This window comes from Fistularia commersonii, chromosome 12 (genome assembly GCF_037954325.1).
Source record: "Fistularia commersonii isolate RoL2024-O1a breed Wild chromosome 12, RoL_Fcom_v1.0, whole genome shotgun sequence".
In the NCBI taxonomy this organism is placed as follows: Eukaryota; Metazoa; Chordata; class Actinopteri; order Syngnathiformes; family Fistulariidae; genus Fistularia; species Fistularia commersonii.
This window is the reverse complement of record NC_141295.1, coordinates 4,360,975-4,383,364: the sequence shown is the minus strand read 5'-3', so window position 1 is coordinate 4,383,364 and position 22,390 is coordinate 4,360,975. Positions and strand designations below refer to the sequence as shown.

Here is a 22,390-nt window from a genome sequence, read left to right as displayed (position 1 = left end):
CGACCAGCTGTCATAGGAAAGATCATTACAAAATTGTGCACATTCTCTTCCTTCTTACCCTATTCTCCTTTACTGGAAATGTGGGACTTGTAGCTTTGAGACACAGATTTGGTTTTGGCACAGGTTTGATGCCGGATCCTCCTGAGGAGCAATTATTAGTCATCATTGTGACCAACTCAAAGAGAGGCTTGCGTGTGATGCACATGTAAACAATATTTTTTGCATTGTGAGCTACTTTTCAAAATTATCTACCTGTGCTCAAAATGCCAAATCAGCATATTCAGTGTATATGGTTGTGCACCTTGCATACCTGCATGAACCCTTATGGCACTACAAGAGCCTGTGATTCCTCATTCTTATTACTTGCCTTGTTGCAAGTGTAATATTAGTTCTTTTGCCTTTCTCAGTTCTCATTTCGGAGTTCCTTTTTTTTTACTCCCTTCATAGGAAGAGCAATGGTAGATCCACAGCTCAATGCACTTTGAATGTGACGTCGTGAAAAAAGTCTTCCTCCCAAATCGGTGTCTTGCCGACTCAGGTTTTACCTTTTCTTTTGAAGAACTAATTTGAAAGGTGATCTTGCCTAATTAAAACTAGTGTTTAGAACACACACATACCACTTTCAAATATTCGTTAAGAACGGAGGGAATCACTGTCCCGGTCAACGGCCTCACAAACACTTCCGGTCTCCTATTGTTGAATTCACCAATCAGAGAGTCGCGTCCGCACAGCCTGATTTGCATGAAGCTTGTATAAAGATGGCGGCTCCGCCAATTTCCGGTCTATTGTGTCCACTCATTGACAGATCGCTATGCCGGAGCCTGCTAAGTCAGCGCCCAAGAAGGGCTCCAAGAAAGCCGTGACCAAGACCGCCGGCAAGGGCAACAAGAAGAGGAAGAGGCCCAGGAAGGAGAGCTACGCCATCTACGTGTACAAGGTGCTGAAGCAGGTTCACCCCGACACCGGCATCTCGTCCAAGGCCATGAGCATCATGAACTCGTTCGTCAACGACATCTTCGAGCGCATCGCCTCCGAGGCGTCCCGCCTGGCGCACTACAACAAGCGCTCCACCATCACCTCCAGGGAGATCCAGACCGCCGTGCGTCTCCTGCTGCCCGGAGAGCTGGCCAAGCACGCCGTGTCCGAGGGCACCAAGGCCGTCACCAAGTACACCAGCTCCAAGTAAACCCTCCTGCAGCTTCCTGCAACTCAAAAGGTCCTTTTAAGGGCCACCCACTGTATCAACTAGAGGCTGTTTCCTATAACAAACTGAATTTTATGGATGATCTGAATCTCAAAGTAGCTTCCTCACTATTAGCATTTGAATATATCAATGTAACTCAATTTGTTGCCCTGTCACGACCCCTTACTCTCATTTCTATCCATTTCCCCTATATACCTGATATTTCTATGACCATTCAATGCTCTGTTCCAGGTGATTGATCTGTATCCTGTTAATTACAAATAATTATAAATACATTTATGCCTGTTCAAAATGGATTAATAAACTAAACTCATGAAATCAACAGGAAGTTGCAAATTCAGCTGACAAGCCATGTTGAAGTACTTTAAAAAGTGGCCATGTGTTTGGGGAAGAATTTGATAAAATAATTTAATTACCTTTTTTTTTTTGCTTAGACCAAATGTTTTTTTTTTTTTTGACAAAGCAAATCTAGTTATACAGATGACAAATTCGTATATGAGTATCCCTCCATGGCAGAAGTGATCCAGCTAAAGAAAACAAAAAATCCAATTTTTTTTCTTTTTGCTGGAGATGCAGACAGACGTTGTGAAACAGAAACACATTACAAGCGTTTCAACAAAATTCCAATATAGTAGAAATATATCAAACAACAAGATAGGAATTGTATCTTTCTTCAATACCAAACGTTTTTTTTGTATTAATAGAATTTAGGAATTTGATACATCTGTTATCATCCCCCAATGGGGAAATGTCAATATTTTTAGTTCAGACTCAAAATCCAAACACAATTTTGTTCATCAAACATTTTTTTTTTAGACCAAATACAGCCTCATCGGTTTGAAACAAAACTGTGGACGTCGGTATCATCATCTTAAAATAATTGTCGAGGCGATGTTTGAGGGATTTTCAACTCCTCTTTCACAAATGGAAAAACCCTTCTGATACAAACATATATAAATATATATAAAACCACCCATCCATCTGACGTTCCAGTATCTGCACATGGAGAAATCCTTCTGATGTCTTTGAGAGCTTTCCTTCCGTTAAACCACAGAGACTGATGTGGTCCAGTTGAATTTTTGCCCCACAAGCTCCATGAACTTCCTGTTAGGTTCTTTAAAGAACTCTTGGACTTTTCGCAGGATATCCGGATCCACGGTCGGGTGAGTCCGACCTTTACTTTCATTTAAACACCTCTCTTGTCCCTGATCTTTCATACAATAGAAGCCCTTTGTTTGATTAAAGTATAAGTTGGAACTGTTTATCTCAGGTTTGAGCTCCAGGAACTTCTCAACCTTCTGGAGCTCAGGGAGAGGACTTTGGATCAGGGCGTCCCCGTCGATAATATGGATGCTGTTTAATGAGAAATACTGCAGCCATTTCTGCATATGCAGGTAGTACAGACTGCGACGGAGAGCTGGGTATTGGAGGTTCAGAGTTCCGTTCTTCACCAGCATGGACTCGATGGGAGGGTAGTCTTTGTCAAACTGGTGCCGAGTGACGCGTTCGTGCAAGTAGTCCGACACCAACCGCTCGACGGGTTCCCTGACGATGAGCAGGAGTTTAACCGTGGAGCTCATCCTATAAATGCGTTTCGGGGCTTTGTTGGACACAAAGTATCCCGCCGTCCTTTCTATGCTCACCTGACCGGGAGTGGTGAAGGCCATGTGTTTGAGATACCACTTCAGACCCTTCTCATAGTTTGAGTCCTTGTCGAAAAAGTGCACGTCCTGGTCGGACAGTTTCACGCCACTGTTCAGGCTCAGCATCTCAAACAGAGCCCGCGTGCCCGCCTTCTTCACTCCTATCAGGATACACTGCGGAAGGGATTTCCTCTTCGGGGCACTCTTTGCGCTCCTTTCCATGTTTGAAGAAGAAGGGGAAGGTCGATCCCAGCTTTTACGAAACGCTGGTCTGGAGGACGCGGCCTTATGGTTGAGTGCAAAAATTAGGCCGCCCACAAGAAACAGAGCTACGACGAATATTTTAACTCTGGTTGACTTCATCACAGGAGCGGGGATTCTCTAAAAAACAAAAAAAACAGCCTGAGGGCAGCGTCTCTTCAGCGTAGAGCGTTGATAGCCAGAGGTGGTAAATAAGCACGGTATCAGCGGACGATCCTGGGGAAAAACAGAGATGTAGTTGTAAATCGCTGGTGACGCAGGAAAAACTGGCCTGGTCACGTACCTGAGGCAGCTGCAGTCACCCAGCAACATACTTTCCATAGCTTGTAGTGAGCAGTTGCGTTCACAATTTCATGATAAAAAGATAAAAATACCATAATATCGAGATAATATGATGAGATTGAGTAGCAGTGTCGGGAAGAATCAGGATCAAAACATTTCTACTCAAAGGCAGGAAGAAAGACATTTTTCGTCATTTGGAGTTACTGGCATAGAAACTTTCATTAAAAAATGGACTCCTTACCTTTTGGGGTGGATATTTCTGTTGATAATGATGTTCTTTCATGCAGGTTATCACTATCAGATTGGACCAGAACTCTTGCAAACCTCTATTGCTCGTCACCTTAAATCGGCTCCTTATTTGCACAAGTCAGTATTCACGTAGCTGGGCGAAGCTGGGTCGTCCTTCTCGTCAAAGGAGTCAAAGAGATGAAAAATCCTGCAGCGTTCAGTACCTTGCGGCTCTCATACGAAGTGGAGAAGGTCTCCTGGAAAGAAGTAGAAGGGGACTGGAAACAAATCTCGACGTCGAGTTTGACAGCCAGCTTTCTCAGGTCTTGCGTGACATTTTCTTACAGCCCCAGTAAAACTGGTTTGTACTGTTTGCCTGAAATGTAAATGCATAGGTAGTGTGTCATTGATGCATTCGCTTGTGGAAAAACCAACACAAATTCAAATGAAGATTCTTTTTTGAGTAAAACATTAATTTGGAGGTGTTTGGAGGTGTAATTTGTGGTGTTTCGGTATTTTGGGGTTAGAGTGAAAAATCAGGACGTTCAGACAAGCCCTGCTCAGAAGATAACCACGGATGGAAATAGTGAGACAATTGAATAATCCTGTCAGGGAACTTATTGATAAAATACAAATACTTTGTGGTAAAATCTGATATCTTTTATTGTGAAAAGCCACTTCTGTGTGTTAGTTTGCATAGGATTGCTGATGGTAAAAAACTGCCTTGTAAGCCACCAGAGCTAAGCGTCAGTGTGCCAAAAGCCCCACCATATGTTTTTTTCTTTCTTTTTTGTTTCCTCGTTTCCTTTTTCCTCCACATTGCAGTTTGTACATATCTTGTAAATTGTTGTTCAGGTTTTATTTTTTATATTTTGGAGATGAAAAGGACAAAAATTTATCTGAAGTTCTGATGTGTGCCCCGACTTAAAATATAGACGGATAGATAGATAGATAGATAGATAGATAGATAGATAGATAGATAGATAGATAGATAGATAGATAGATAGATAGATAGATTCCCAAGAGGATATTGTAGTGTTAAAAAGTCGACAATCACACCAGCTACATTTCAGGTGAGCCACAATTACGCACACATACTCAAAATGTTTTATGTTGACAAGTGAGGTTATGATGACGTTTGAAGATGTATGAGAATGCAGCAAGTTAGGCTATGCAGTGTGTGTGTGTGTGTATACGTTTGTGTGTCTCTGTCAAAAAAAAAACCCCTCACTAACCCAAGCTTACTGTTCTGTATATTTCCTGTGCATCGTGTATTTGCAAGTGTATTTGCAGTCCCTATATCCTCTATTGAAATTCTATTGTATTCTATTTTTCATCGCCTTGATTTGTGTTTTTCACAATTTTTTGGTGCGAGGGCACAGGTCTTCAGTGATTGGGCGGTTGAATCCCCGCTCAAGTGGACCAATGAACGAGCAGCAACTTGATATAAAGGTTGGACACTGCCCTTTTGTCAGTATTCTCCTTGATTGGGGTAAGAGATCCACAAGACCAAAATGAGTGGAAGAGGCAAAACCGGAGGCAAAGCCCGCGCTAAGGCCAAGACCCGCTCGTCCCGAGCCGGGCTCCAGTTCCCCGTGGGCCGCGTCCACAGGCTGCTGAGGAAGGGCAACTACGCCGAGCGAGTGGGAGCCGGCGCCCCCGTGTACCTGGCGGCCGTGCTGGAGTACCTGACCGCCGAGATCCTGGAGCTGGCCGGAAACGCCGCCCGCGACAACAAGAAGACCCGCATTATCCCGCGTCACCTGCAGCTGGCCGTCCGCAACGACGAGGAGCTCAACAAGCTGCTGGGAGGAGTCACCATCGCCCAGGGCGGCGTGCTGCCCAACATCCAGGCGGTGCTGCTGCCCAAGAAGACCGAGAAGCCCGCTAAGAAGTAGACTGAGTCCCCGGAACAATCAACAACACAACGGCTCTTTTAAGAGCCACCCATCTCCATCTATGAGCACATCCTTGAAGTTCAAATATACGTTGTATAGGAACAAATGTATTCAATCATTGATCCAAGGTTCATGCACAACTTGTATATGTTTTGTTTATAGATTGAATCAATGAAGAATTGTATGGCATTTTTTAGAGCAACTCTTTCAGTATTTCATTAGCTCATAATATCCCTCTGGTTAGCAATCTCGTTGAAATATACTATATCAGACAATTACAGGCCTGACATGAAGTCTCCTAGTTGATGAGTCCAGATGTAAGTTTGAAAGTAGATAGCATTAAGTGTTGACATTCATTCCCACAATGACAACAAAATTGGAATTTCAAGTCTACAGCCTGCATATGATACTTCCTGAACAAGTTTTATCCATCAATCAGACTAATTCATGTGTATTGATTGAATGGAATATTTATGGTACCTCCATCTACAGGCAAATCATTCCATATTTGATAATCTTATACATTTTTCCCTCCTGTACCATAATAAGTTCCAATGAAGTCTTGTTTGTCGACAGGTCAAGATGAGCATTTGACAATCGTGGGCATTAAATGTCGCAGACATTCATTCCCTGTGCTCCTCGCCACAATACAAAAATGTACACGTTTCCTTAAACGTGTGTACAAATAACGTTATATATGATTAACTCTTATCTTCTTATCTCTGATTAACAATTTTCTTCGGGATGAATAAAGTTGTTTTTATTCTCTTATTCTCTTAACCCTTGCTCACTTAGGTTATCAGTTTTCTTCATGAAACTGACTAATATGAGATAATAACAGGGCATTGATAGAATGAATAGAATTGTGTATTTACGGTACACAAATAAAATTGTCTTATATGACACCGTTTGACACTAAAAGTTACTATACAACAGTTTAAACGCGCACACAGACAATTCAGGACATTTGAGAGCACAATAGTAGCGGCGGTTTGACAGCCAGTTGCCATTTCAGTCCAATCAACGTGACGGTTTGAGGTCACATGGTTAACAATGGCCAATAAGATGATCAGCTTCAAAGTTTGCCCGTTTACCGCGCGCGGTCTTTTTCTGAACCAATGAGATTCCCCGCACTGGTCTTTATAAACTCGTCCCGGACAATCGAGTGTCACATTGTTCGTGAGCAAAGCAGCAGCGAAGATGAGCGGCAGAGGAAAGGGAGGCAAAGGACTCGGCAAAGGAGGCGCCAAGCGGCACCGCAAAGTCCTCCGCGACAACATCCAGGGCATCACTAAGCCCGCCATCCGCCGCCTGGCCCGCCGCGGCGGCGTCAAGCGCATCTCCGGTCTGATCTACGAGGAGACCCGCGGCGTGCTCAAGGTGTTCCTGGAGAACGTCATCCGCGACGCCGTCACCTACACCGAGCACGCCAAGAGGAAGACGGTCACCGCCATGGATGTGGTGTACGCGCTCAAGAGGCAGGGCCGCACCCTGTACGGTTTCGGAGGTTAAACACGCAACGACAACAACACAAAGGCTCTTTTAAGAGCCGCCCACAAAATCTATCGATCAGTATCCTTCAGTCCAACAGCTACTCAGGAGTATTGGGGAATGTGTTCGATTGAGTCATAATCGCTCGGAAACCTGTAAAAGGTAGTTACTTGTCTTGCTGACTCATAAGTGCCAATCGGCAACTATCGATTACTTTCTCCTGTCGATCACATGAATGGTGCGAGTTCGACTCCTATCCAGGAAATGTCTGCCAAGTAGTCGAGCGTAACGTGGGGAGTTCAACTGGAAGTATCACCTTCAAAAGTGAGTGAATCCTTAGTGAATATCTTTTTTCCTAAACCTGGTTTTTACATGTGGCAACCACCTTTCTGGGTGAGGTCAAGTCTTGGCAGACTCTTTTATCCAAAGTGACCCACAAGAAGTTTTTATTTATTTTTATTGAACATAAATAGTACACATAAATATGTACAATAAACATGGCAAGTTCTCTGTTCCACTACCTCCGTCTCAGTTCTACTACCTCAGTGGTGGAACAAACTCAGAAGCAACAAGACTAGCATCATCTCTCTTAAATTTCAAGAAACGGGTAAAAACGTTTCTCTTTCAGGACTTTTTACTGCGCTGATGCCCCAGCAAGTTAGGCTATGCAGTGTGTGTGTGTACGTTTGTGTGTCCGTCCAAAAAAAAAAAAACCCTCACTAACCCAAGCTTACTGTTCTGTATATTTCTTGTGCATCGTGTATTTGCAAGTGTATTTGCAGTCCCTATATCCTCTATTGTACGTCGCTTTGGATAAAAGCATCTGCCAAATGTAATGTAATGCAAGGTAGAACTGAATGTCAATGAAACAACCAGGGATGAGGAAGCAAAGGACATAAGGACATTCGTTCTGTACGTAAGTTAACAGTGTTAACGGTTTGTGAGAAATGTATAATGCCAGACCAAAAAAAAAGTAAAAGGAAATAACTAAATAAATAGAAAGACAAATAAAATAAAATAGATAAAAAAATATTACGCAAGGGGAATTTAACATGTAATTAAGTTGGTGGCTCAAATGGAATCTCAGACATCAAACTGTATATTTTTTGTTTTTTGGATTTTTTCCATAAGTTTTGAGGATTTTTTATGTAGTTCAAAATCATTTATGAAGAAAGTAAAATTTGGGGAACATTTTTGCATTCTGTTTTTGTGAATGAAGAACTTGGCCAGGCCAAAAATAACATCGACACAGAGTTCATCCCTTTTGTTGCTTAAAAGCAAACCAAATGTTATGTCATCTCTTGAGAAGGAAACTGGTGACGATGGAAAATTATCTTTAACCCATTTTTGAATTTCAGCCCAAAAGCCCTGTACTTTTTCGCATGAGAAAAAAATATATGGTCAGTGGTTTCAATGTTGTCTTCACAAAATGTACAAATATTATCTTCAAAATTAAAGCGTACACTCAATAATTCCTTTGATGGGTAGATGTCACTCATAGTTTTGAAGTGGGTCTCTTTTTCCTTGGGGGGAATGGGTAGAGTCAGATACATAGTTGGCAGTGTGGCAATCGATTCCTTATCAAATTTATTTTAAATATTATTTGTGTTTTGACATCCAGGGAATAAGTTTTCTGTATCACATTTGCTCATAAAGGAGTTGCTGCCCCTTTTGTCAAGAATTGAGATTCCCTGTGGTTGTACGGTTTGGTGCGTCATTATATTTTTGGTCAGGAATACAAATTGTCGAGGCAATGCGTTTCGTAACTTTATGAACTCTAATATGGGAGGGTTAAAGCTGTGTTTAGTACAGAATTGCTCATAGTCTAGAAGACTGACATTGTCATCCATCAAGTCAAGTATTGACCATATACCTTTCTCAAACAATTCTTTGTAAAACAGAGATTTGTTGCGATGCAGTACATATCTATTGTTCCATATTATTGTACCGTGTGGTGAGAAATTGTGTACATATATCATTTTCCAGTACAATAATATTTGTTTATGGGCGACCCACAAGAAGTAAAATTCAGTCACCATAGTCAGAAGTGACCACTACCAAATAGCCATTTCAAAACCATATGCATACATACATACATACATACATACATCCCTTTTATTATTTATTTATTTATTTCCCCACCCGTAAATCTAAAATACCTTGCCATTCACTGCTTGAGGACTTTGTTTAGTTACAAATTATAAGCATGTAAGTCCTGTGTTAGTTGGAACCGTGTTACAAATCGTATATATTTTTTTTACCCACTTTTTTCAATTAAAATGCTTTCATGTGTCATTTGTTGAATTGTTGGACCTCCACTCTGTGCAATGACTTGAATTACATGTTAAAGTACATATAATTGACTCATACATTGAGCTAAACACACGGACAGTTTGATTTCAGCTAACAAGAAGTCAAACGACAACATTTTAGAGAAAAGGGATTCAAGACAAAAAAGTGAAGATACAATATGTATACTCAACTAAGTTTATCGCACTGCTGTTTATCAACATCATCCCCGGTATGAAAGTCAAATTGTCATGCAGTAGCTGTCAGATAATATACACTTCAGCATTTTCACCTTCAACTTTTTTTTATTTTAATATTTCCATGATACGTACTTTGGTCCAAATCAGTTGAGCAGAGGACAAAAATGTATGAATTGGAAAACATGCAAAAATTTCAATGTGAAGAAACATGATTTCTGATTTGCTTTCACTCAATAACACAATTGTTGTTGCGCAGACTTCAGTGCTGTCTGTCATTTGTGTGTGTGAGTCTGTGATATTTGGTTTTAATTATGAATTTAGATGAACTAAAAAGAAAATGTGAAAAAAGTGGCGGGGAAAAAGCAAATGACAATAAATGTCTCATCTGGCCTCAAATGAAAAGCTTCCAGTTTCGATCAGTCATTTATTTAAACACTAAATTCCATTTACAAAATGTATCTACTGGAAAAGTAAAAATAAAGCTAATTGGTGACCTTTTTATGAGATTGTCAGGATACTGTTTTTAAATGTGGTGAGGTGTGACAGGTGTCCGGAGTCCCTGTCCTCCTGCTGCCACGGCGCTTTTTCAGAAAGCCCTCTATCATTAAAACAACCCAATAAATGCATATTTTTGAATTCGAGTTTTCTTAATAAGGGTAGAATTTAGTAATTTCATCTTAAAACCCCCTCCGTGCAGCGGGGGAGCAGATGAGGACAGTGTCTGGAAGCAGCTCCGACCACCGGCGCGTCACCAGCCTCAGCCGGCATCAGTGTGTTTGCTGCCGGCTAAACATCCGGCTCTGGTGGGAAAACGACGGCCGCTTCACCCGCGTTTGGACGCTCATTCTAAACGCCAAAGTGTGTTTTTGCGGGGGAAACACGTCGTGCGGGAAAGAGATCCGTTTAAAGAGGTTTCGTGAGAGAAAAGAGCGGAGAAAGCAGGCGATCGGCGCCGCTGCGGGAGGGGGACGGGCGTCATTTCGAGGCTCCACGGAGGAAACGCGGACACACCCGGAGCTCCGCTGCACCCGGACGGGAAGAGAAGCGTGTCAGCGATAGACTCGACGAGAGGGAACACGCCACGCGTGACCCGCGTGGATTTGTCGCGGGTTTTAAACCGGGGAGAAAACACAAGCGTCCCGGCTTTTGGTCCCCGCCGAGCGGCCCGCCGCCGGGTTGACTCTCCACGGTTCTCATGGTGTGTTTAAGTCCCGGCTCTCGCTCCGGGCAGAGTCACATCCCGAGCGGACTCTCAGCTGACACTTCCAGCAGACCTAGCATCCAGGAGGAACCATGGCAGAAGAAGCCCCAGCCCCGGCCGCCGCCCCGGCCAAGGCCACCAAGAAGAAGGCCCCCAGACCCAAGAGGACCGGACCCAGCCTGGGCGATCAGATCGTTAAAGCCGTGGGAGCGTCCAAGGAGCGCAACGGTCTGTCTCTGGCCGCCATGAAGAAGGTGCTCGTCACCGGGGGCTACGATGTGGAGAAGAACAAGGCCCGACTGAAGACCACCATCAAGCGGCTGGTGGAGAAGGGCACCCTGGTGCAGACCAAGGGCACCGGCGCCTCCGGGTCCTTCAAGGTGAACAAGAAGACCGAGGTGAAGAAACCCGCCGTCAAGAAAGCCGTGAAAGTGAAGAAGCCCGTCGCCAAGAAGAGCCCGGTGAAGAAGCCCAAGGCGGCGGCGACGGCCAAGAAGGCGGCGGCCGCCAAGAAGTCCCCGAAGAAGGTGAAGAGGGCGGCCAAGCCCGCCGCCAAGAAGACCGCCAAGGTGGCCAAGAAGCCCGCGGCGAAGAAGGTGGCCACCAAGAGCCCGAAGAAGGCGGCGGCCAAGAAGGCTCCCGCGGCCAAGAAGGCTCCCGCCAAGAAGGTGGTCAAGCCCAAAGCCAAGAAGACCGCAGCCAAGAAGAAGTAAATGCTTCAACTCCAAACAAAGGCTCTTTTAAGAGCCACCCAAGATTTTCTCAAAGAGCAGATCCCACCTTTATTAGCATTTATACATGAATTAATAGTAACACAATGTCCTCATGTGAATAATCGAAAATAACGCATGCCACAATAGCGTTTTTATGTTCATATAATACTCATCTCAAATGTCACAAGGAAGCTGACAGATCCAGTTACACACGAAAGTATCACGTTGTCGTCTCCCATTGGATGATTGTGTTCCCGCTCAGTCTGACCAATAGCCATCTCGCATTCAGTGAGCAAGCACAAAGCCCACATTATGTCAGGACACGCACTTTGTTATTAGTTATGATTATTAGTACTCTGAAAAAATATTGTGAAAAGATACGAACAGGCACACCTAACTTATGAATTATATAGGCGTTATTAGAAATGAAGTAATAATTGACCTGATAGAAATGATTTATAGTGATTTATAGTATATAAAATTTATAGTGTCACTTGACATTTTATAGTATTATTTGTAATTCTTATTCTACCCCCTTTTGTATACTGTTTATATAATTTCCCTACTATTATTTATACTGTTATGTTTTACACGAAAATCTGGCACAATTTCCTTCGGGATATATAAAGTTGTTCTTATTCTTATTCTATTCTTACATAAGACTAGAATACTTATACTTATATTCTTTTCCCCCAATAATTATAGTTATTATTATTCTGATTAACCACACATAAGTCACCAGACTGGTGGGTCGATATGTTCATGTCTTCGATCAATTATTTGCTGTATATTTATAGAAGCACGTACACTACGGTGAGTAATTTTATTCACCACGATTTGTCACAGGAAACTAATATTTCTGAAGCAAATATGACTGGACAGCAGCATTGCTTTTTTCTCTCAATGTGCTGCTCATTCAGTCACCTTTTGTCAATACTGGGACGCATTGAAGGGAATTTTTTTTCCAGATGCTTTAACACGATCAGCCCCTTGTTGAATCCACCAATCAGAGAGTCGCGTCCGCACAGCCTGATTTGCATGAAGCGTGTATAAGATAGGCGGCTGCGACTCATTGCGACCAAAAGTGGTCGCACAGAGTATATATCATGCCAGAGCCAGCCAAGTCCGCGCCCAAGAAGGGCTCCAAGAAAGCCGTGACCAAGACCGCCGGCAAGGGCAACAAGAAGAGGAAGAGGCCCAGGAAGGAAAGCTACGCCATCTACGTGTACAAGGTGCTGAAGCAGGTTCACCCCGACACCGGCATCTCATCCAAGGCCATGAGCATCATGAACTCGTTCGTCAACGACATCTTCGAGCGCATCGCCTCCGAGGCGTCCCGCCTGGCGCACTACAACAAGCGCTCCACCATCACCTCCAGGGAGATCCAGACCGCCGTGCGTCTCCTGCTGCCCGGAGAGCTGGCCAAGCACGCCGTGTCCGAGGGCACCAAGGCCGTCACCAAGTACACCAGCTCCAAGTAAACCCTCCTGCAGCTTCCTGCAACTCCAAAGGCCCTTTTAAGGGCCACCCACTGCTTCTACTAAGAGCGTAAACCTAAACAACCTTTCCGGTTTGATCATGTACAAAGGAGGACCAAGGAGTACTGGTAAATAGAGGAATTGGGGCTGCCAAGTAAGAGGTCCCAGGGAGGACCTAAGATATATGGACATAGTAAGAGGATATAACAGTAGTTGGTGTAAGGAGAATATCTCAAGTTTTACACTAACTGTCGGCACTATTGAAAAGTGTGTCTGTTACCCCATAGGTACCCATGCAAATCATTGCAGGTGAAGAAGTTCCTTGTTTGTTTCAATGCCAAACTGAGTTGATATTTAAAATATAGCAAATTTGAGTTACAAACCAGAGTTACAGGTTTTACTTTTGTACACATTTTTGTACACGATGATTAGCTTATGATTTTTACTGAGGAACAAAAGTGTGTGAGTGTCTTTGCTCAAAGGCAATTTCTCCTCTCTATTAGTATGAAAACAATTCAAGCCTCTTACCATAACTAAGGTTGAGCATTGCATTCCATTAATTCTTTTTCACACCTTATCAGGATTATAAGGTAAAATTAATAAAGCAACTACAAGGGTGTTTGACTATCATATGTATCACAGTTCATTCACTTGATAAACTGATAAAGTGAATGTAATGTGCCACCGTAAAAAATAGTATATAGCAGTAAAGAATGCTCAAAGGAGAAAAAGATTTAGCTTGTTTGGTGTCACAAGATCTATTATTCCACACTGGGGAAAACTTAGAATGATCTGTAAGTATGCAAAACTCCAACAAACCCACGACATCTTCATACTGATTGTTTCCTCATAAACACACTTTGGCGGGGCACAAACAAACGATATAATTCCTGTATCGGTCATTTGATTCTGTCTTAGGCACCAATCGGGGTTTCATTCTTGAGCTCTCGGCATGTTTTATATGAATTATATACAAATTATATACAAATGTATATATATATATATATATATATATATATATATATATATATATGTGTGTGTATAAATTTGTATACATAAAATTTGTATATATAAAAATGTATATATATATGTATAAATTTGTATGTATAAATATGTATAAATTTATATATAAATTATATATATATATAATTTATACATACATATGTACATACATACTACTTTATTCATGCAAATTTATATACACATTATATAAATATGCTTATATTTATATATAAATAAATATTTATTTGTGTATATATATATGTATTTTTATATATTATTCATATATACATAACAATTTACAAATATACATACGAATTTGTATACGCATTTTATATGTTTTATATACAAATATTTACTCTTCTAAAAATACTGGATGGATAGGATAAATAGGTGGTGGGGATGAGCATGTTAAATAAACATATATATAACATGCTTTTCCCCATACACACTGACACACTTATACATATATATTTATATATATATGTATGTATATTTATGTATGTATATATATATATATATAGAGAGAGAGAGAGAGAGAGAGAGATAAAATAAATATTTATTTATATATACATAACAACAAATTTATATACACATTTTATATGTTTTATATAAAAATATTTTCACTCTTCTGAAAAAAAACTGGATGGATAGGATAAATAGGTGGTGGGGAAAAGCATGTTATGTATACATATATATAACATGGTTTTCCCCATACACATATACATATATTTATTTATATATATTATTTATACAAACATAACAATCTTCATATATACATCCATACAAATTTATACATGCAATTTATATACAAATTTATATACACATTATATAAATATATATTTATATTTATATATTGATAAATATTTCTTTGTGTATATATATGTTTTTTTATATATTAGTTATATATACAGAACAATATACATATATGAATAATGCAGCCACAGGGCGGCACTGGCCTATGTCTCTCCAAGCCTGCCTTGGGGGGGCACGGAGCAGTGTCTCCCTGTGCCGGTCCCAAGCCCGGATAAATGCAGAGGGTTGCGTCAGGAAGGGCATCCGGCGTAAAACTTTTGCCAAAACCAAACATGCGAGTTAACCAAAACTATACCATACCGGATCGATCGCGGACCGGGTTAACAACGACCACCATTGGTGCTGATGACCTACAGGGTACTAATGGAAATTGGGCGACTGTGGGTCGAAGAACAACAACAGGAAGATACAAAGAATAGGATTAGATGGAGAAAGTTGACTCGCTGTGGCGACCCCTGACGGGAAAAGCCGAAAGAAGAAGAAGAATAAGAATATACATATATAAATACAAATTTATATACACATTTTATATGTTTTATATACAAATATTTACTCTTCTAAAAAAACTGGATGGACAGGATAAAAAGGTGGTGGGGAAAAGAGTGTAATATATATGTATATATAACATATATAATATATATATAATATATATATATATATATATATGTATATATATATAGTTTTGGTATATATTGTTAGTTTTAAATATATATATATATAAATATATATACTAGTGATGGGAATTCCGGCTCTTTTTAGAGAACCGTCTCGCTAAAACTTTAGAGAACTCGGCTCACCAAAAAGAGCCAGCTCTTTCAGCTCCCAAACGGCTCTTCAGATTTCTTTGTTGCTTTAATCGACATATTACCAATAATAATGTAACATTATGCACAAAATGAATTAATAATTAAAACAAAAACATGTATTACACTACTATATTATAATAGCCTCTCGCTCTACAGTGAACTTTTGACTAATTTATACTTTTAAGTTTTTTATACTAAGCAACTTTAAAGTCAAGCAACACAGAATCCCTGAAAAACACACTACTCAACAAAATGTAAATTAAAAGTATTTACTTTTCAGTGCAACAATGAATAAATAATGAAATACAAAAATAAACTTTTAGCTTTTTTATAAGTAACATACTTAAATTGAAACACAGGATCCCTGAAAAACACATGAAATAAAAAATAAAATATTAACAGATCTACAAAAAATAAATTAGAAAATACAAAACAATTTTAGCTTTTTATACACTCAACAAATTCTAAGTCAAACAACAAAAACTCAGAATCCCAGAAAAAAAAATGCAAAACAACAAAATAAAACAATTAGAAATTAAGAATAAATTAAAAATATTAACTCTTCAGTGCTATTAACTATAAAATACAAGAACTTTTAACTATTTAACCAATTCAGACTGAAACAACACAGAACTCCTGAAAAACACGCAAAATAATATGAATTAAAATATGTAAAACAAAAAGAAAAAGGATCAGAAGTTTGCTGAAGATTGGCATTTAGAAAACACAAGTGCAGACACAGTGACGACACCAGGCATATTGACCAATCATGTGCGCCTTCAAGAGAAAAAAAGCGTCTCGAAGGGAGCCGACTCCTGATTGGTGGAGAGCAGGATCATAGAGCAGTTACGTTCACGAACGACACATCACTAATATATACAGTATGAATGCAATGCAGGGAATGTTTCGCAGTATAATCTTGTGATAGGCGATCGTTGCAATGAAGATGCAAAATGTGTTTGTACAACTACTTATTTATTGAAGTACTGGAATAACTCCTTCGATTGATAAACGTCTAAGGTTGATAACGACCATCGATTAGCACGTGCAAGATATCAGAACCAGAATTTCCTGAAAATTCCAAGTAGCTGCTTAACTGACAAGGATATTGATCGATAGGTTTTTGTGGGTGGCTCTTAAAAGAGCCTTTGTATGGGTCGTTCAGTGGGTGATCGATTTAACCTCCGAAGCCGTACAGGGTGCGGCCCTGCCTCTTGAGCGCGTACACCACATCCATGGCGGTGACCGTCTTCCTCTTGGCGTGCTCGGTGTAGGTGACGGCGTCGCGGATGACGTTCTCCAGGAACACCTTGAGCACGCCGCGGGTCTCCTCGTAGATCAGACCGGAGATGCGCTTGACGCCGCCGCGGCGGGCCAGACGGCGGATGGCGGGCTTGGTGATGCCCTGGATGTTGTCGCGGAGGACTTTGCGGTGCCGCTTGGCGCCTCCTTTGCCGAGTCCTTTGCCTCCCTTTCCTCTTCCGCTCATCTTCACTGCTGCTTTGCTCACAAACAATGTGACTCCCGAGCGTCCGGGACGAGCTTATAAAGACCGGTGCGGGGAATCTCATTGGTTCAGAAAAAGACCGCGCGCGGTAAACGGGCAAACTTTGAAGCTGATCATCTCATTGGCCATTGATAACCATGTGACCTCAAACCGTCACGTTGATTGGACTGAAATGGCAACTGGCTGTCAAACCGCCGCTACTATCGTGCTCTCAAATGTCCTGAATTGTCTGTGTGCGCGTTTAAACTGTTTTATAGTAACTTTTAGTGTCAAACGGTGTCATATAAGACAATTTTATTTGTGTACCGTAAATACACAATTCTATTCACTCTATCAGTGCCCTGTTATTAACTCATATTAGTCTGTTTCATGAAGAAAACTATTAATCTAAGTGAGCAAGGGTTAAGAGAATAAGAACAACTTTATTCATCCTGAAGAAACTTGTTAATCAGAGATAAAAGTTAAGAGTTAATAAGATAGAGCTGATCATTTATAACGTAGTTTGTACACACGTCTAAGGAAATGTGTGTACATTTTTGTATTGTGACAAGGAGCATAAAGGGAATGAATGTCTGCGACATTTAATGCCCACGACTGTCAAATGCTCATCTTGACCTGTCGACAAACAAGACTTCATTGGAACTTAATATGGTACAGGAGGGAAACATGTTTATTATCAAATATGGAATGAATTTGCTCATAGATGGAGGTACCATAAATATTCCATTCAAACAATGTACGTCTGTTACATGGAAAAAACTAATGAGCTAATTGGTGAAGAAATCAAATAAAAAATAAGTAAATAAGTCAAGTGAATAAGTAAAAATAAAAAAAGGAAATCAAGTTTGTTGTCATTGTGGGAATGAATGTCAACACTTGATGCTTTCTATCGCAAAACGTACGTCTGGACTCATCGGCAAGAGGCTCCATATTAGGCCTGTAAATGTCTTAAATAGTATGTTTCAATGAGAATGTGTTTACCGGAGGGATATGAGCAAATGGAATACATACTGAAAGAGTTGCTCTAAAAATTGTCACAGTTCTTCATTGAATTAATGTTTCAACCCATGAAAAAAAACTCAGTGCATGAAGCTTGTATCACTTTGTTATCATTAATTTCTATACAATGTGTTGGCAATATGAAGTTTTTTTTTATGAATTTCTAGGATGTGCTCATAGATAGAGATGGGTGGCTCTTAAAAGAGCCGTTAGATTGTTATGGAGCTCCGTCTACTTCTTGGCGGGCTTCTCGGTCTTCTTGGGCAGCAGCACCGCCTGGATGTTGGGCAGCACGCCGCCCTGGGCGATGGTGACTCCTCCCAGCAGCTTGTTGAGCTCCTCGTCGTTGCGGACGGCCAGCTGCAGGTGACGCGGGATGATGCGGGTCTTCTTGTTATCGCGGGCGGCGTTTCCGGCCAGCTCCAGGATCTCGGCGGTCAGGTACTCCAGCACGGCCGCCAGGTACACGGGGGCGCCGGCTCCCACTCGCTCGGCGTAGTTGCCCTTCCTCAGCAGCCTGTGGACGCGGCCCACGGGGAACTGGAGCCCGGCCCGGGACGAGCGGGTCTTGGCCTTAGCGCGGGCTTTGCCTCCAGTTTTGCCTCTTCCACTCATTTTGGTCTCACGGATCTCTCAACTCAACCTAGGAAAGAATACTGGCTAAAGCGCAGTGTCAAATATTTATACCAAGTTGCTGCTCGTTCATTGGTCCACTTGAGCGGGGATTCAACCGCCCAATCACTGAAGACCTGTGCCCCCGCGCCAACAAATTGTGAAAAACGTAGATCAAGGCGATGAAAAATGTGGACTCATACATCTTCAAACGTCATCATAACCTCACTTGTCAACATAAAACATTCTGAGTATGTGTGCGTAATTGTGGCTCACCTGAAATGTAGCTTGTTTGATCGACTTTTTAACACTACAATGTCTATCTATCTATCTATCTATCTATCTATCTATCTATCTATCTATCTATCTATCTATCTATCTATCTATCTATCTATCTATCTATCTATCTGTCTATATCTTAAGTCGGGGCACACATCAAAACTTCAGATAAATTTTTGTCCTTTTCATCTCCAAAATATAAAAAATAAAACCTGAACAACAATTTACAAGATATGTACAAACTGCAATGTGGAGGAAAAAGGAAACGAGGAAACAAAAAAACAGAAAGAAAAAACTCATGGCGGGGCTTTTGGCACACTGACGCTCAGCTTTGGTGGCTGACAGGCAATTTTTTACCATCAGGAATCCTATGCAAACTAACACACAGAAGTGGCTTTTTACAATAAAAAATATCAGGTTTTACCACAAAGTGTTCATATTTTATCAATAAGTTCCCTGACAGGGTTATTCAATTGTCTCACTATTTCCATCCGTGGTTATCTTCTGAGCAGGGCTTGTCTGAACTTCCTGATTTTTCACTAAACCCAAAATACCAAAACACCACAAATTACACCTCCAAACACCTCCAAATTAATGTTTTAGTCGAAAAGAATCTTCAGTTGAATTTGTGTTGATTTTACCACTACCAAATGCATCAATTAAACACTACCTATTCATTTACATTTCAGGCAAACTGTACAAACCAGTTTTACTTGGGCTGTAAGAAAATGTTGTCACGCAAGACCTGAGAAAGCTGACTGTCAAACTTGATGTGGAGATTTGTGTCCAGTGCCCTTCTATTTCTCTCCAGGAGACCTTCTCCACTTCGTATGAGAGCCGCAAAGTACTGAACGCTGCAGGATTTTTCATCTCTTTGACTCCTTTGACGAGAAAGACGACCCGGCTTCACCCAGCTACGTGAATATTGACACGTGCAAATAAGGAGCTGATTTAAGGTTGACGAGCAACAGAGGTTTGCAAGAGTTCTGGTCCGGTCTGACAGTCATAACCTGCATGAAAGAACATCATTATCTACAGAAATATCCACCCCAAAAGGTAAGGAGTCCATTTTTTAATGAAAGTTTCTATGCCAGTAACTCCAAATGACGAAAAATGTCTTTCTTCCCGCCTTTGAGTAGAAATGTTTTGATCCTGTTCCTTCCCAACGCTGCTTCTTAATCTCATCATATTATCGCAATATCAGGGTATTTTTATCTTTTATCATGAAATTGTGAACGCAACTGCTCACTACAAGCTATGGAAAGTATGTTGCTGGGTGACTGCAGCTGCCTCAGGTACGTGACCTGGCCAGTTTTTCCGGTGTCACCAGCGATTTTCAAATAGATCTTTGTTTTTCCCCAGGATCGTCCGCTTATACCGTGCATGTTTACCACCTCTGGCTATCAACGCTCTACACTGAAGAGAGGCTGCCCTCAGGCTGTTTTTTTTGTTTTTTAGAGAATCCCCGCTCCTGTGATGAAGTCAACCAGAGTTAAAATATTCGTCGTAGCTCTGTTTCTTGTGGGCGGCCTAATTTTTGCACTCAACCATAAGGCCGCGTCCTCCAGACCAGCGTTTCGTAAAAACTGGGATCGACCTTCCCCTTCTTCTTCAAACATGGAAAGGAGTGCAAAGAGTGCCCCGAAGAGGAAATCCCTTCCGCAGTGTATCCTGATAGGAGTGAAGAAGGCGGGCACGCGGGCTCTGTTTGAGATGCTGAGCCTGAACAGTGGCGTGAAACTGTCCGACCAGGACGTGCACTTTTTCGACAAGGACTCAAACTATAAGAAGGGTTTGAAGTGGTATCTCAAACACATGGCCTTCACCACTCCCGGTCAGGTGAGCATAGAAAGGACGGCGGGATACTTTGTGTCCAACAAAGCCCCGAAACGCATTTATAGGATGAGCTCCACGGTTAAACTCCTCCTCATCGTCAGGGAACCCGTCGAGCGGTTGGTGTCGGACTACTTGCACGAACGCGTCACTCGGCACCAGTTTGACAAAGACTACCCTCCCATCGAGTCCATGCTGGTGAAGAACGGAACTCTGAACCTCCAATACCCAGCTCTCCGTCGCAGTCTGTACTACCTGCATATGCAGAAATGGCTGCAGTATTTCTCATTAAACAGCATCCATATTATCGACGGGGACGCCCTGATCCAAAGTCCTCTCCCTGAGCTCCAGAAGGTTGAGAAGTTCCTGGAGCTCAAACCTGAGATAAACAGTTCCAACTTATACTTTAATCAAACAAAGGGCTTCTATTGTATGAAAGATCAGGGACAAGAGAGGTGTTTAAATGAAAGTAAAGGTCGGACTCACCCGACCGTGGATCCGGACATCCTGCGAAAAGTCCAAGAGTTCTTTAAAGAACCTAACAGGAAGTTCATGGAGCTTGTGGGGCAAAAATTCAACTGGACCACATCAGTCTCTGTGGTTTAACGGAAGGAAAGCTCTCAAAGACATCAGAAGGATTTCTCCATGTGCAGATACTGGAACGTCAGATGGGTGGGTGGTTTTATATATATTTATATATGTTTGTATCAAAAGGGTTTTTCCATTAGTGAAAGAGGAGTTGAAAATCCCTCAAACATGGACTCAGGCAATTATTTTAAGATGACGATACCGACGTCCACAGTTTTGTTTCAAACCGATGAGGCTGTATTTGGTCTCAAAAAAAAATGTTTGATGAACAAATTTGTGTTTGGATTTTGAGTCTGGACTAAAAATATTGACATTTCCCCATTGGGGGATGATAACAGATGTATCAAATTCCTAAATTCTATTAGTACAAAAAAAACATTTGGAATTGAAGAAAGATACAATTTCTATCTTGTTTGATATATTTCTACTATATTGGTATTTTGTTGAAACGCTGTCTGCATTTCCAGCAAAAAGCATTTTATGCTCCGAAACAAAACTGGATTTTTTGTTTTCTTTAGCTGGATCACTTCTGCCATGGAGGGATACTCATATACGAATTTGTCATCTGTATAACCAGATTTGTTTTCTTGTCAAATGGACAACATACATCTCCCCCTGCATGCCACTTTGATGTCCTGTCGGAGCTCTTTCAGTCGTAGACTGATACCACCAAGGAGCTCCACTGAACGCCACAGGAGGTCTTTCCTACCTGAGGATATCAGACTTTTTAATTCCTCTTACCTCAGCCGCAGGGAATCTTCAATCTTTGTAGTTACAGTTAACAGTTAAGACAATTCATATATTATTGTATTCTTATTCTTCCTCCTTTCTATTATCTATTACTGTTATGTTTTTTACTTGAAACTCTGGCACAACAATTTCCTTCGGGATAAATAAAGTTGTTCTCATCTCATAAAAAAAAACAACAAAACACTTTTGGTCAAAGCAAAAAAAAAAAGGTGATTAATAAAATTACTTCATTAAATTCTTCCCCAAACACATGGCCTCTTTTTAAAGTACTTCAACATGGTTTGTCAGCTGAATTTGCAACTTCCTGTTGATT

General features: G+C 41.2%; 8 protein-coding genes and 1 pseudogene across 8 annotated transcripts; 6 read left to right on the top strand and 3 right to left on the bottom strand.

Moving 5' to 3' along the window:
• Positions 1 to 808: 808 nt before the first annotated feature.
• LOC147228221 (histone H2B) lies at positions 809 to 1,231 on the top strand. Its single transcript, XM_086156476.1, has one exon. It carries the CDS (start codon positions 812 to 814, stop codon positions 1,184 to 1,186), a length of 375 nt encoding a protein of 124 aa, XP_086012602.1. The 5' UTR covers positions 809 to 811; the 3' UTR covers positions 1,187 to 1,231.
• Positions 1,232 to 1,953: 722 nt separating this feature from the next.
• Positions 1,954 to 3,884, bottom strand: LOC147228220 (heparan sulfate glucosamine 3-O-sulfotransferase 1-like). Its single transcript, XM_086156470.1, has 2 exons — positions 3,632 to 3,884; positions 1,954 to 3,228 (listed from the first exon to the last, which is right to left on the bottom strand). Exons 1-2 carry the CDS (start codon positions 3,671 to 3,673, stop codon positions 2,248 to 2,250), a joined length of 1,023 nt encoding a protein of 340 aa, XP_086012596.1. The 5' UTR covers positions 3,674 to 3,884; the 3' UTR covers positions 1,954 to 2,247.
• A 1,248-nt stretch (positions 3,885 to 5,132) lies between these two features.
• LOC147228219 (histone H2A-like) lies at positions 5,133 to 5,516 on the top strand. Its single transcript, XM_086156475.1, has one exon. The coding sequence runs from the start codon at positions 5,133 to 5,135 to the stop codon at positions 5,514 to 5,516; it is 384 nt and encodes a 127-aa protein (XP_086012601.1).
• A 1,200-nt stretch (positions 5,517 to 6,716) lies between these two features.
• On the top strand, positions 6,717 to 7,028 carry LOC147228218 (histone H4). Its single transcript, XM_086156336.1, has one exon. The coding sequence runs from the start codon at positions 6,717 to 6,719 to the stop codon at positions 7,026 to 7,028; it is 312 nt and encodes a 103-aa protein (XP_086012462.1).
• Positions 7,029 to 10,743: 3,715 nt separating this feature from the next.
• Positions 10,744 to 11,813, top strand: LOC147228217 (histone H1 pseudogene; annotated as a pseudogene).
• A 641-nt stretch (positions 11,814 to 12,454) lies between these two features.
• On the top strand, positions 12,455 to 13,402 carry LOC147228216 (histone H2B). The gene has a single exon (XM_086156160.1). The coding sequence runs from the start codon at positions 12,517 to 12,519 to the stop codon at positions 12,889 to 12,891; it is 375 nt and encodes a 124-aa protein (XP_086012286.1). The 5' UTR covers positions 12,455 to 12,516; the 3' UTR covers positions 12,892 to 13,402.
• A 2,957-nt stretch (positions 13,403 to 16,359) lies between these two features.
• Positions 16,360 to 17,097, bottom strand: LOC147228215 (histone H4). The gene has a single exon (XM_086156246.1). The coding sequence runs from the start codon at positions 16,996 to 16,998 to the stop codon at positions 16,687 to 16,689; it is 312 nt and encodes a 103-aa protein (XP_086012372.1). The 5' UTR covers positions 16,999 to 17,097; the 3' UTR covers positions 16,360 to 16,686.
• A 490-nt stretch (positions 17,098 to 17,587) lies between these two features.
• Positions 17,588 to 18,644, bottom strand: LOC147228214 (histone H2A-like). The gene has a single exon (XM_086156467.1). It carries the CDS (start codon positions 18,628 to 18,630, stop codon positions 18,247 to 18,249), a length of 384 nt encoding a protein of 127 aa, XP_086012593.1. The 5' UTR covers positions 18,631 to 18,644; the 3' UTR covers positions 17,588 to 18,246.
• Positions 18,645 to 19,890: 1,246 nt separating this feature from the next.
• On the top strand, positions 19,891 to 21,913 carry LOC147228213 (heparan sulfate glucosamine 3-O-sulfotransferase 1-like). Its single transcript, XM_086156465.1, has 2 exons — positions 19,891 to 19,962; positions 20,269 to 21,913. Exon 2 carries the CDS (start codon positions 20,383 to 20,385, stop codon positions 21,343 to 21,345), a length of 963 nt encoding a protein of 320 aa, XP_086012591.1. The 5' UTR covers positions 19,891 to 19,962; positions 20,269 to 20,382; the 3' UTR covers positions 21,346 to 21,913.
• The last annotated feature ends 477 nt before the right edge of the window (positions 21,914 to 22,390 follow it).

Excerpts from the sequence above, each read along its gene's own strand:
- LOC147228221 (XM_086156476.1), top strand. The coding sequence starts at position 812 with ATGCCGGAGCCTGCTAAGTCAGCGCCCAAGAAGGGCTCCAAGAAAGCC.
- LOC147228220 (XM_086156470.1), bottom strand. The coding sequence starts at position 3,673 with ATGAAAGAACATCATTATCAACAGAAATATCCACCCCAAAAG. Across the intron at positions 3,229-3,631 it reads AGAAATATCCACCCCAAAAG|AGAATCCCCGCTCCTGTGAT; the intron begins GTAAGGAGTCCA and ends TTTGTTTTTTAG.
- LOC147228219 (XM_086156475.1), top strand. The coding sequence starts at position 5,133 with ATGAGTGGAAGAGGCAAAACCGGAGGCAAAGCCCGCGCTAAGGCCAAG.
- LOC147228218 (XM_086156336.1), top strand. The coding sequence starts at position 6,717 with ATGAGCGGCAGAGGAAAGGGAGGCAAAGGACTCGGCAAAGGAGGCGCC.
- LOC147228216 (XM_086156160.1), top strand. The coding sequence starts at position 12,517 with ATGCCAGAGCCAGCCAAGTCCGCGCCCAAGAAGGGCTCCAAGAAAGCC.
- LOC147228215 (XM_086156246.1), bottom strand. The coding sequence starts at position 16,998 with ATGAGCGGAAGAGGAAAGGGAGGCAAAGGACTCGGCAAAGGAGGCGCC.
- LOC147228214 (XM_086156467.1), bottom strand. The coding sequence starts at position 18,630 with ATGAGTGGAAGAGGCAAAACTGGAGGCAAAGCCCGCGCTAAGGCCAAG.
- LOC147228213 (XM_086156465.1), top strand. The coding sequence starts at position 20,383 with ATGAAGTCAACCAGAGTTAAAATATTCGTCGTAGCTCTGTTTCTTGTG.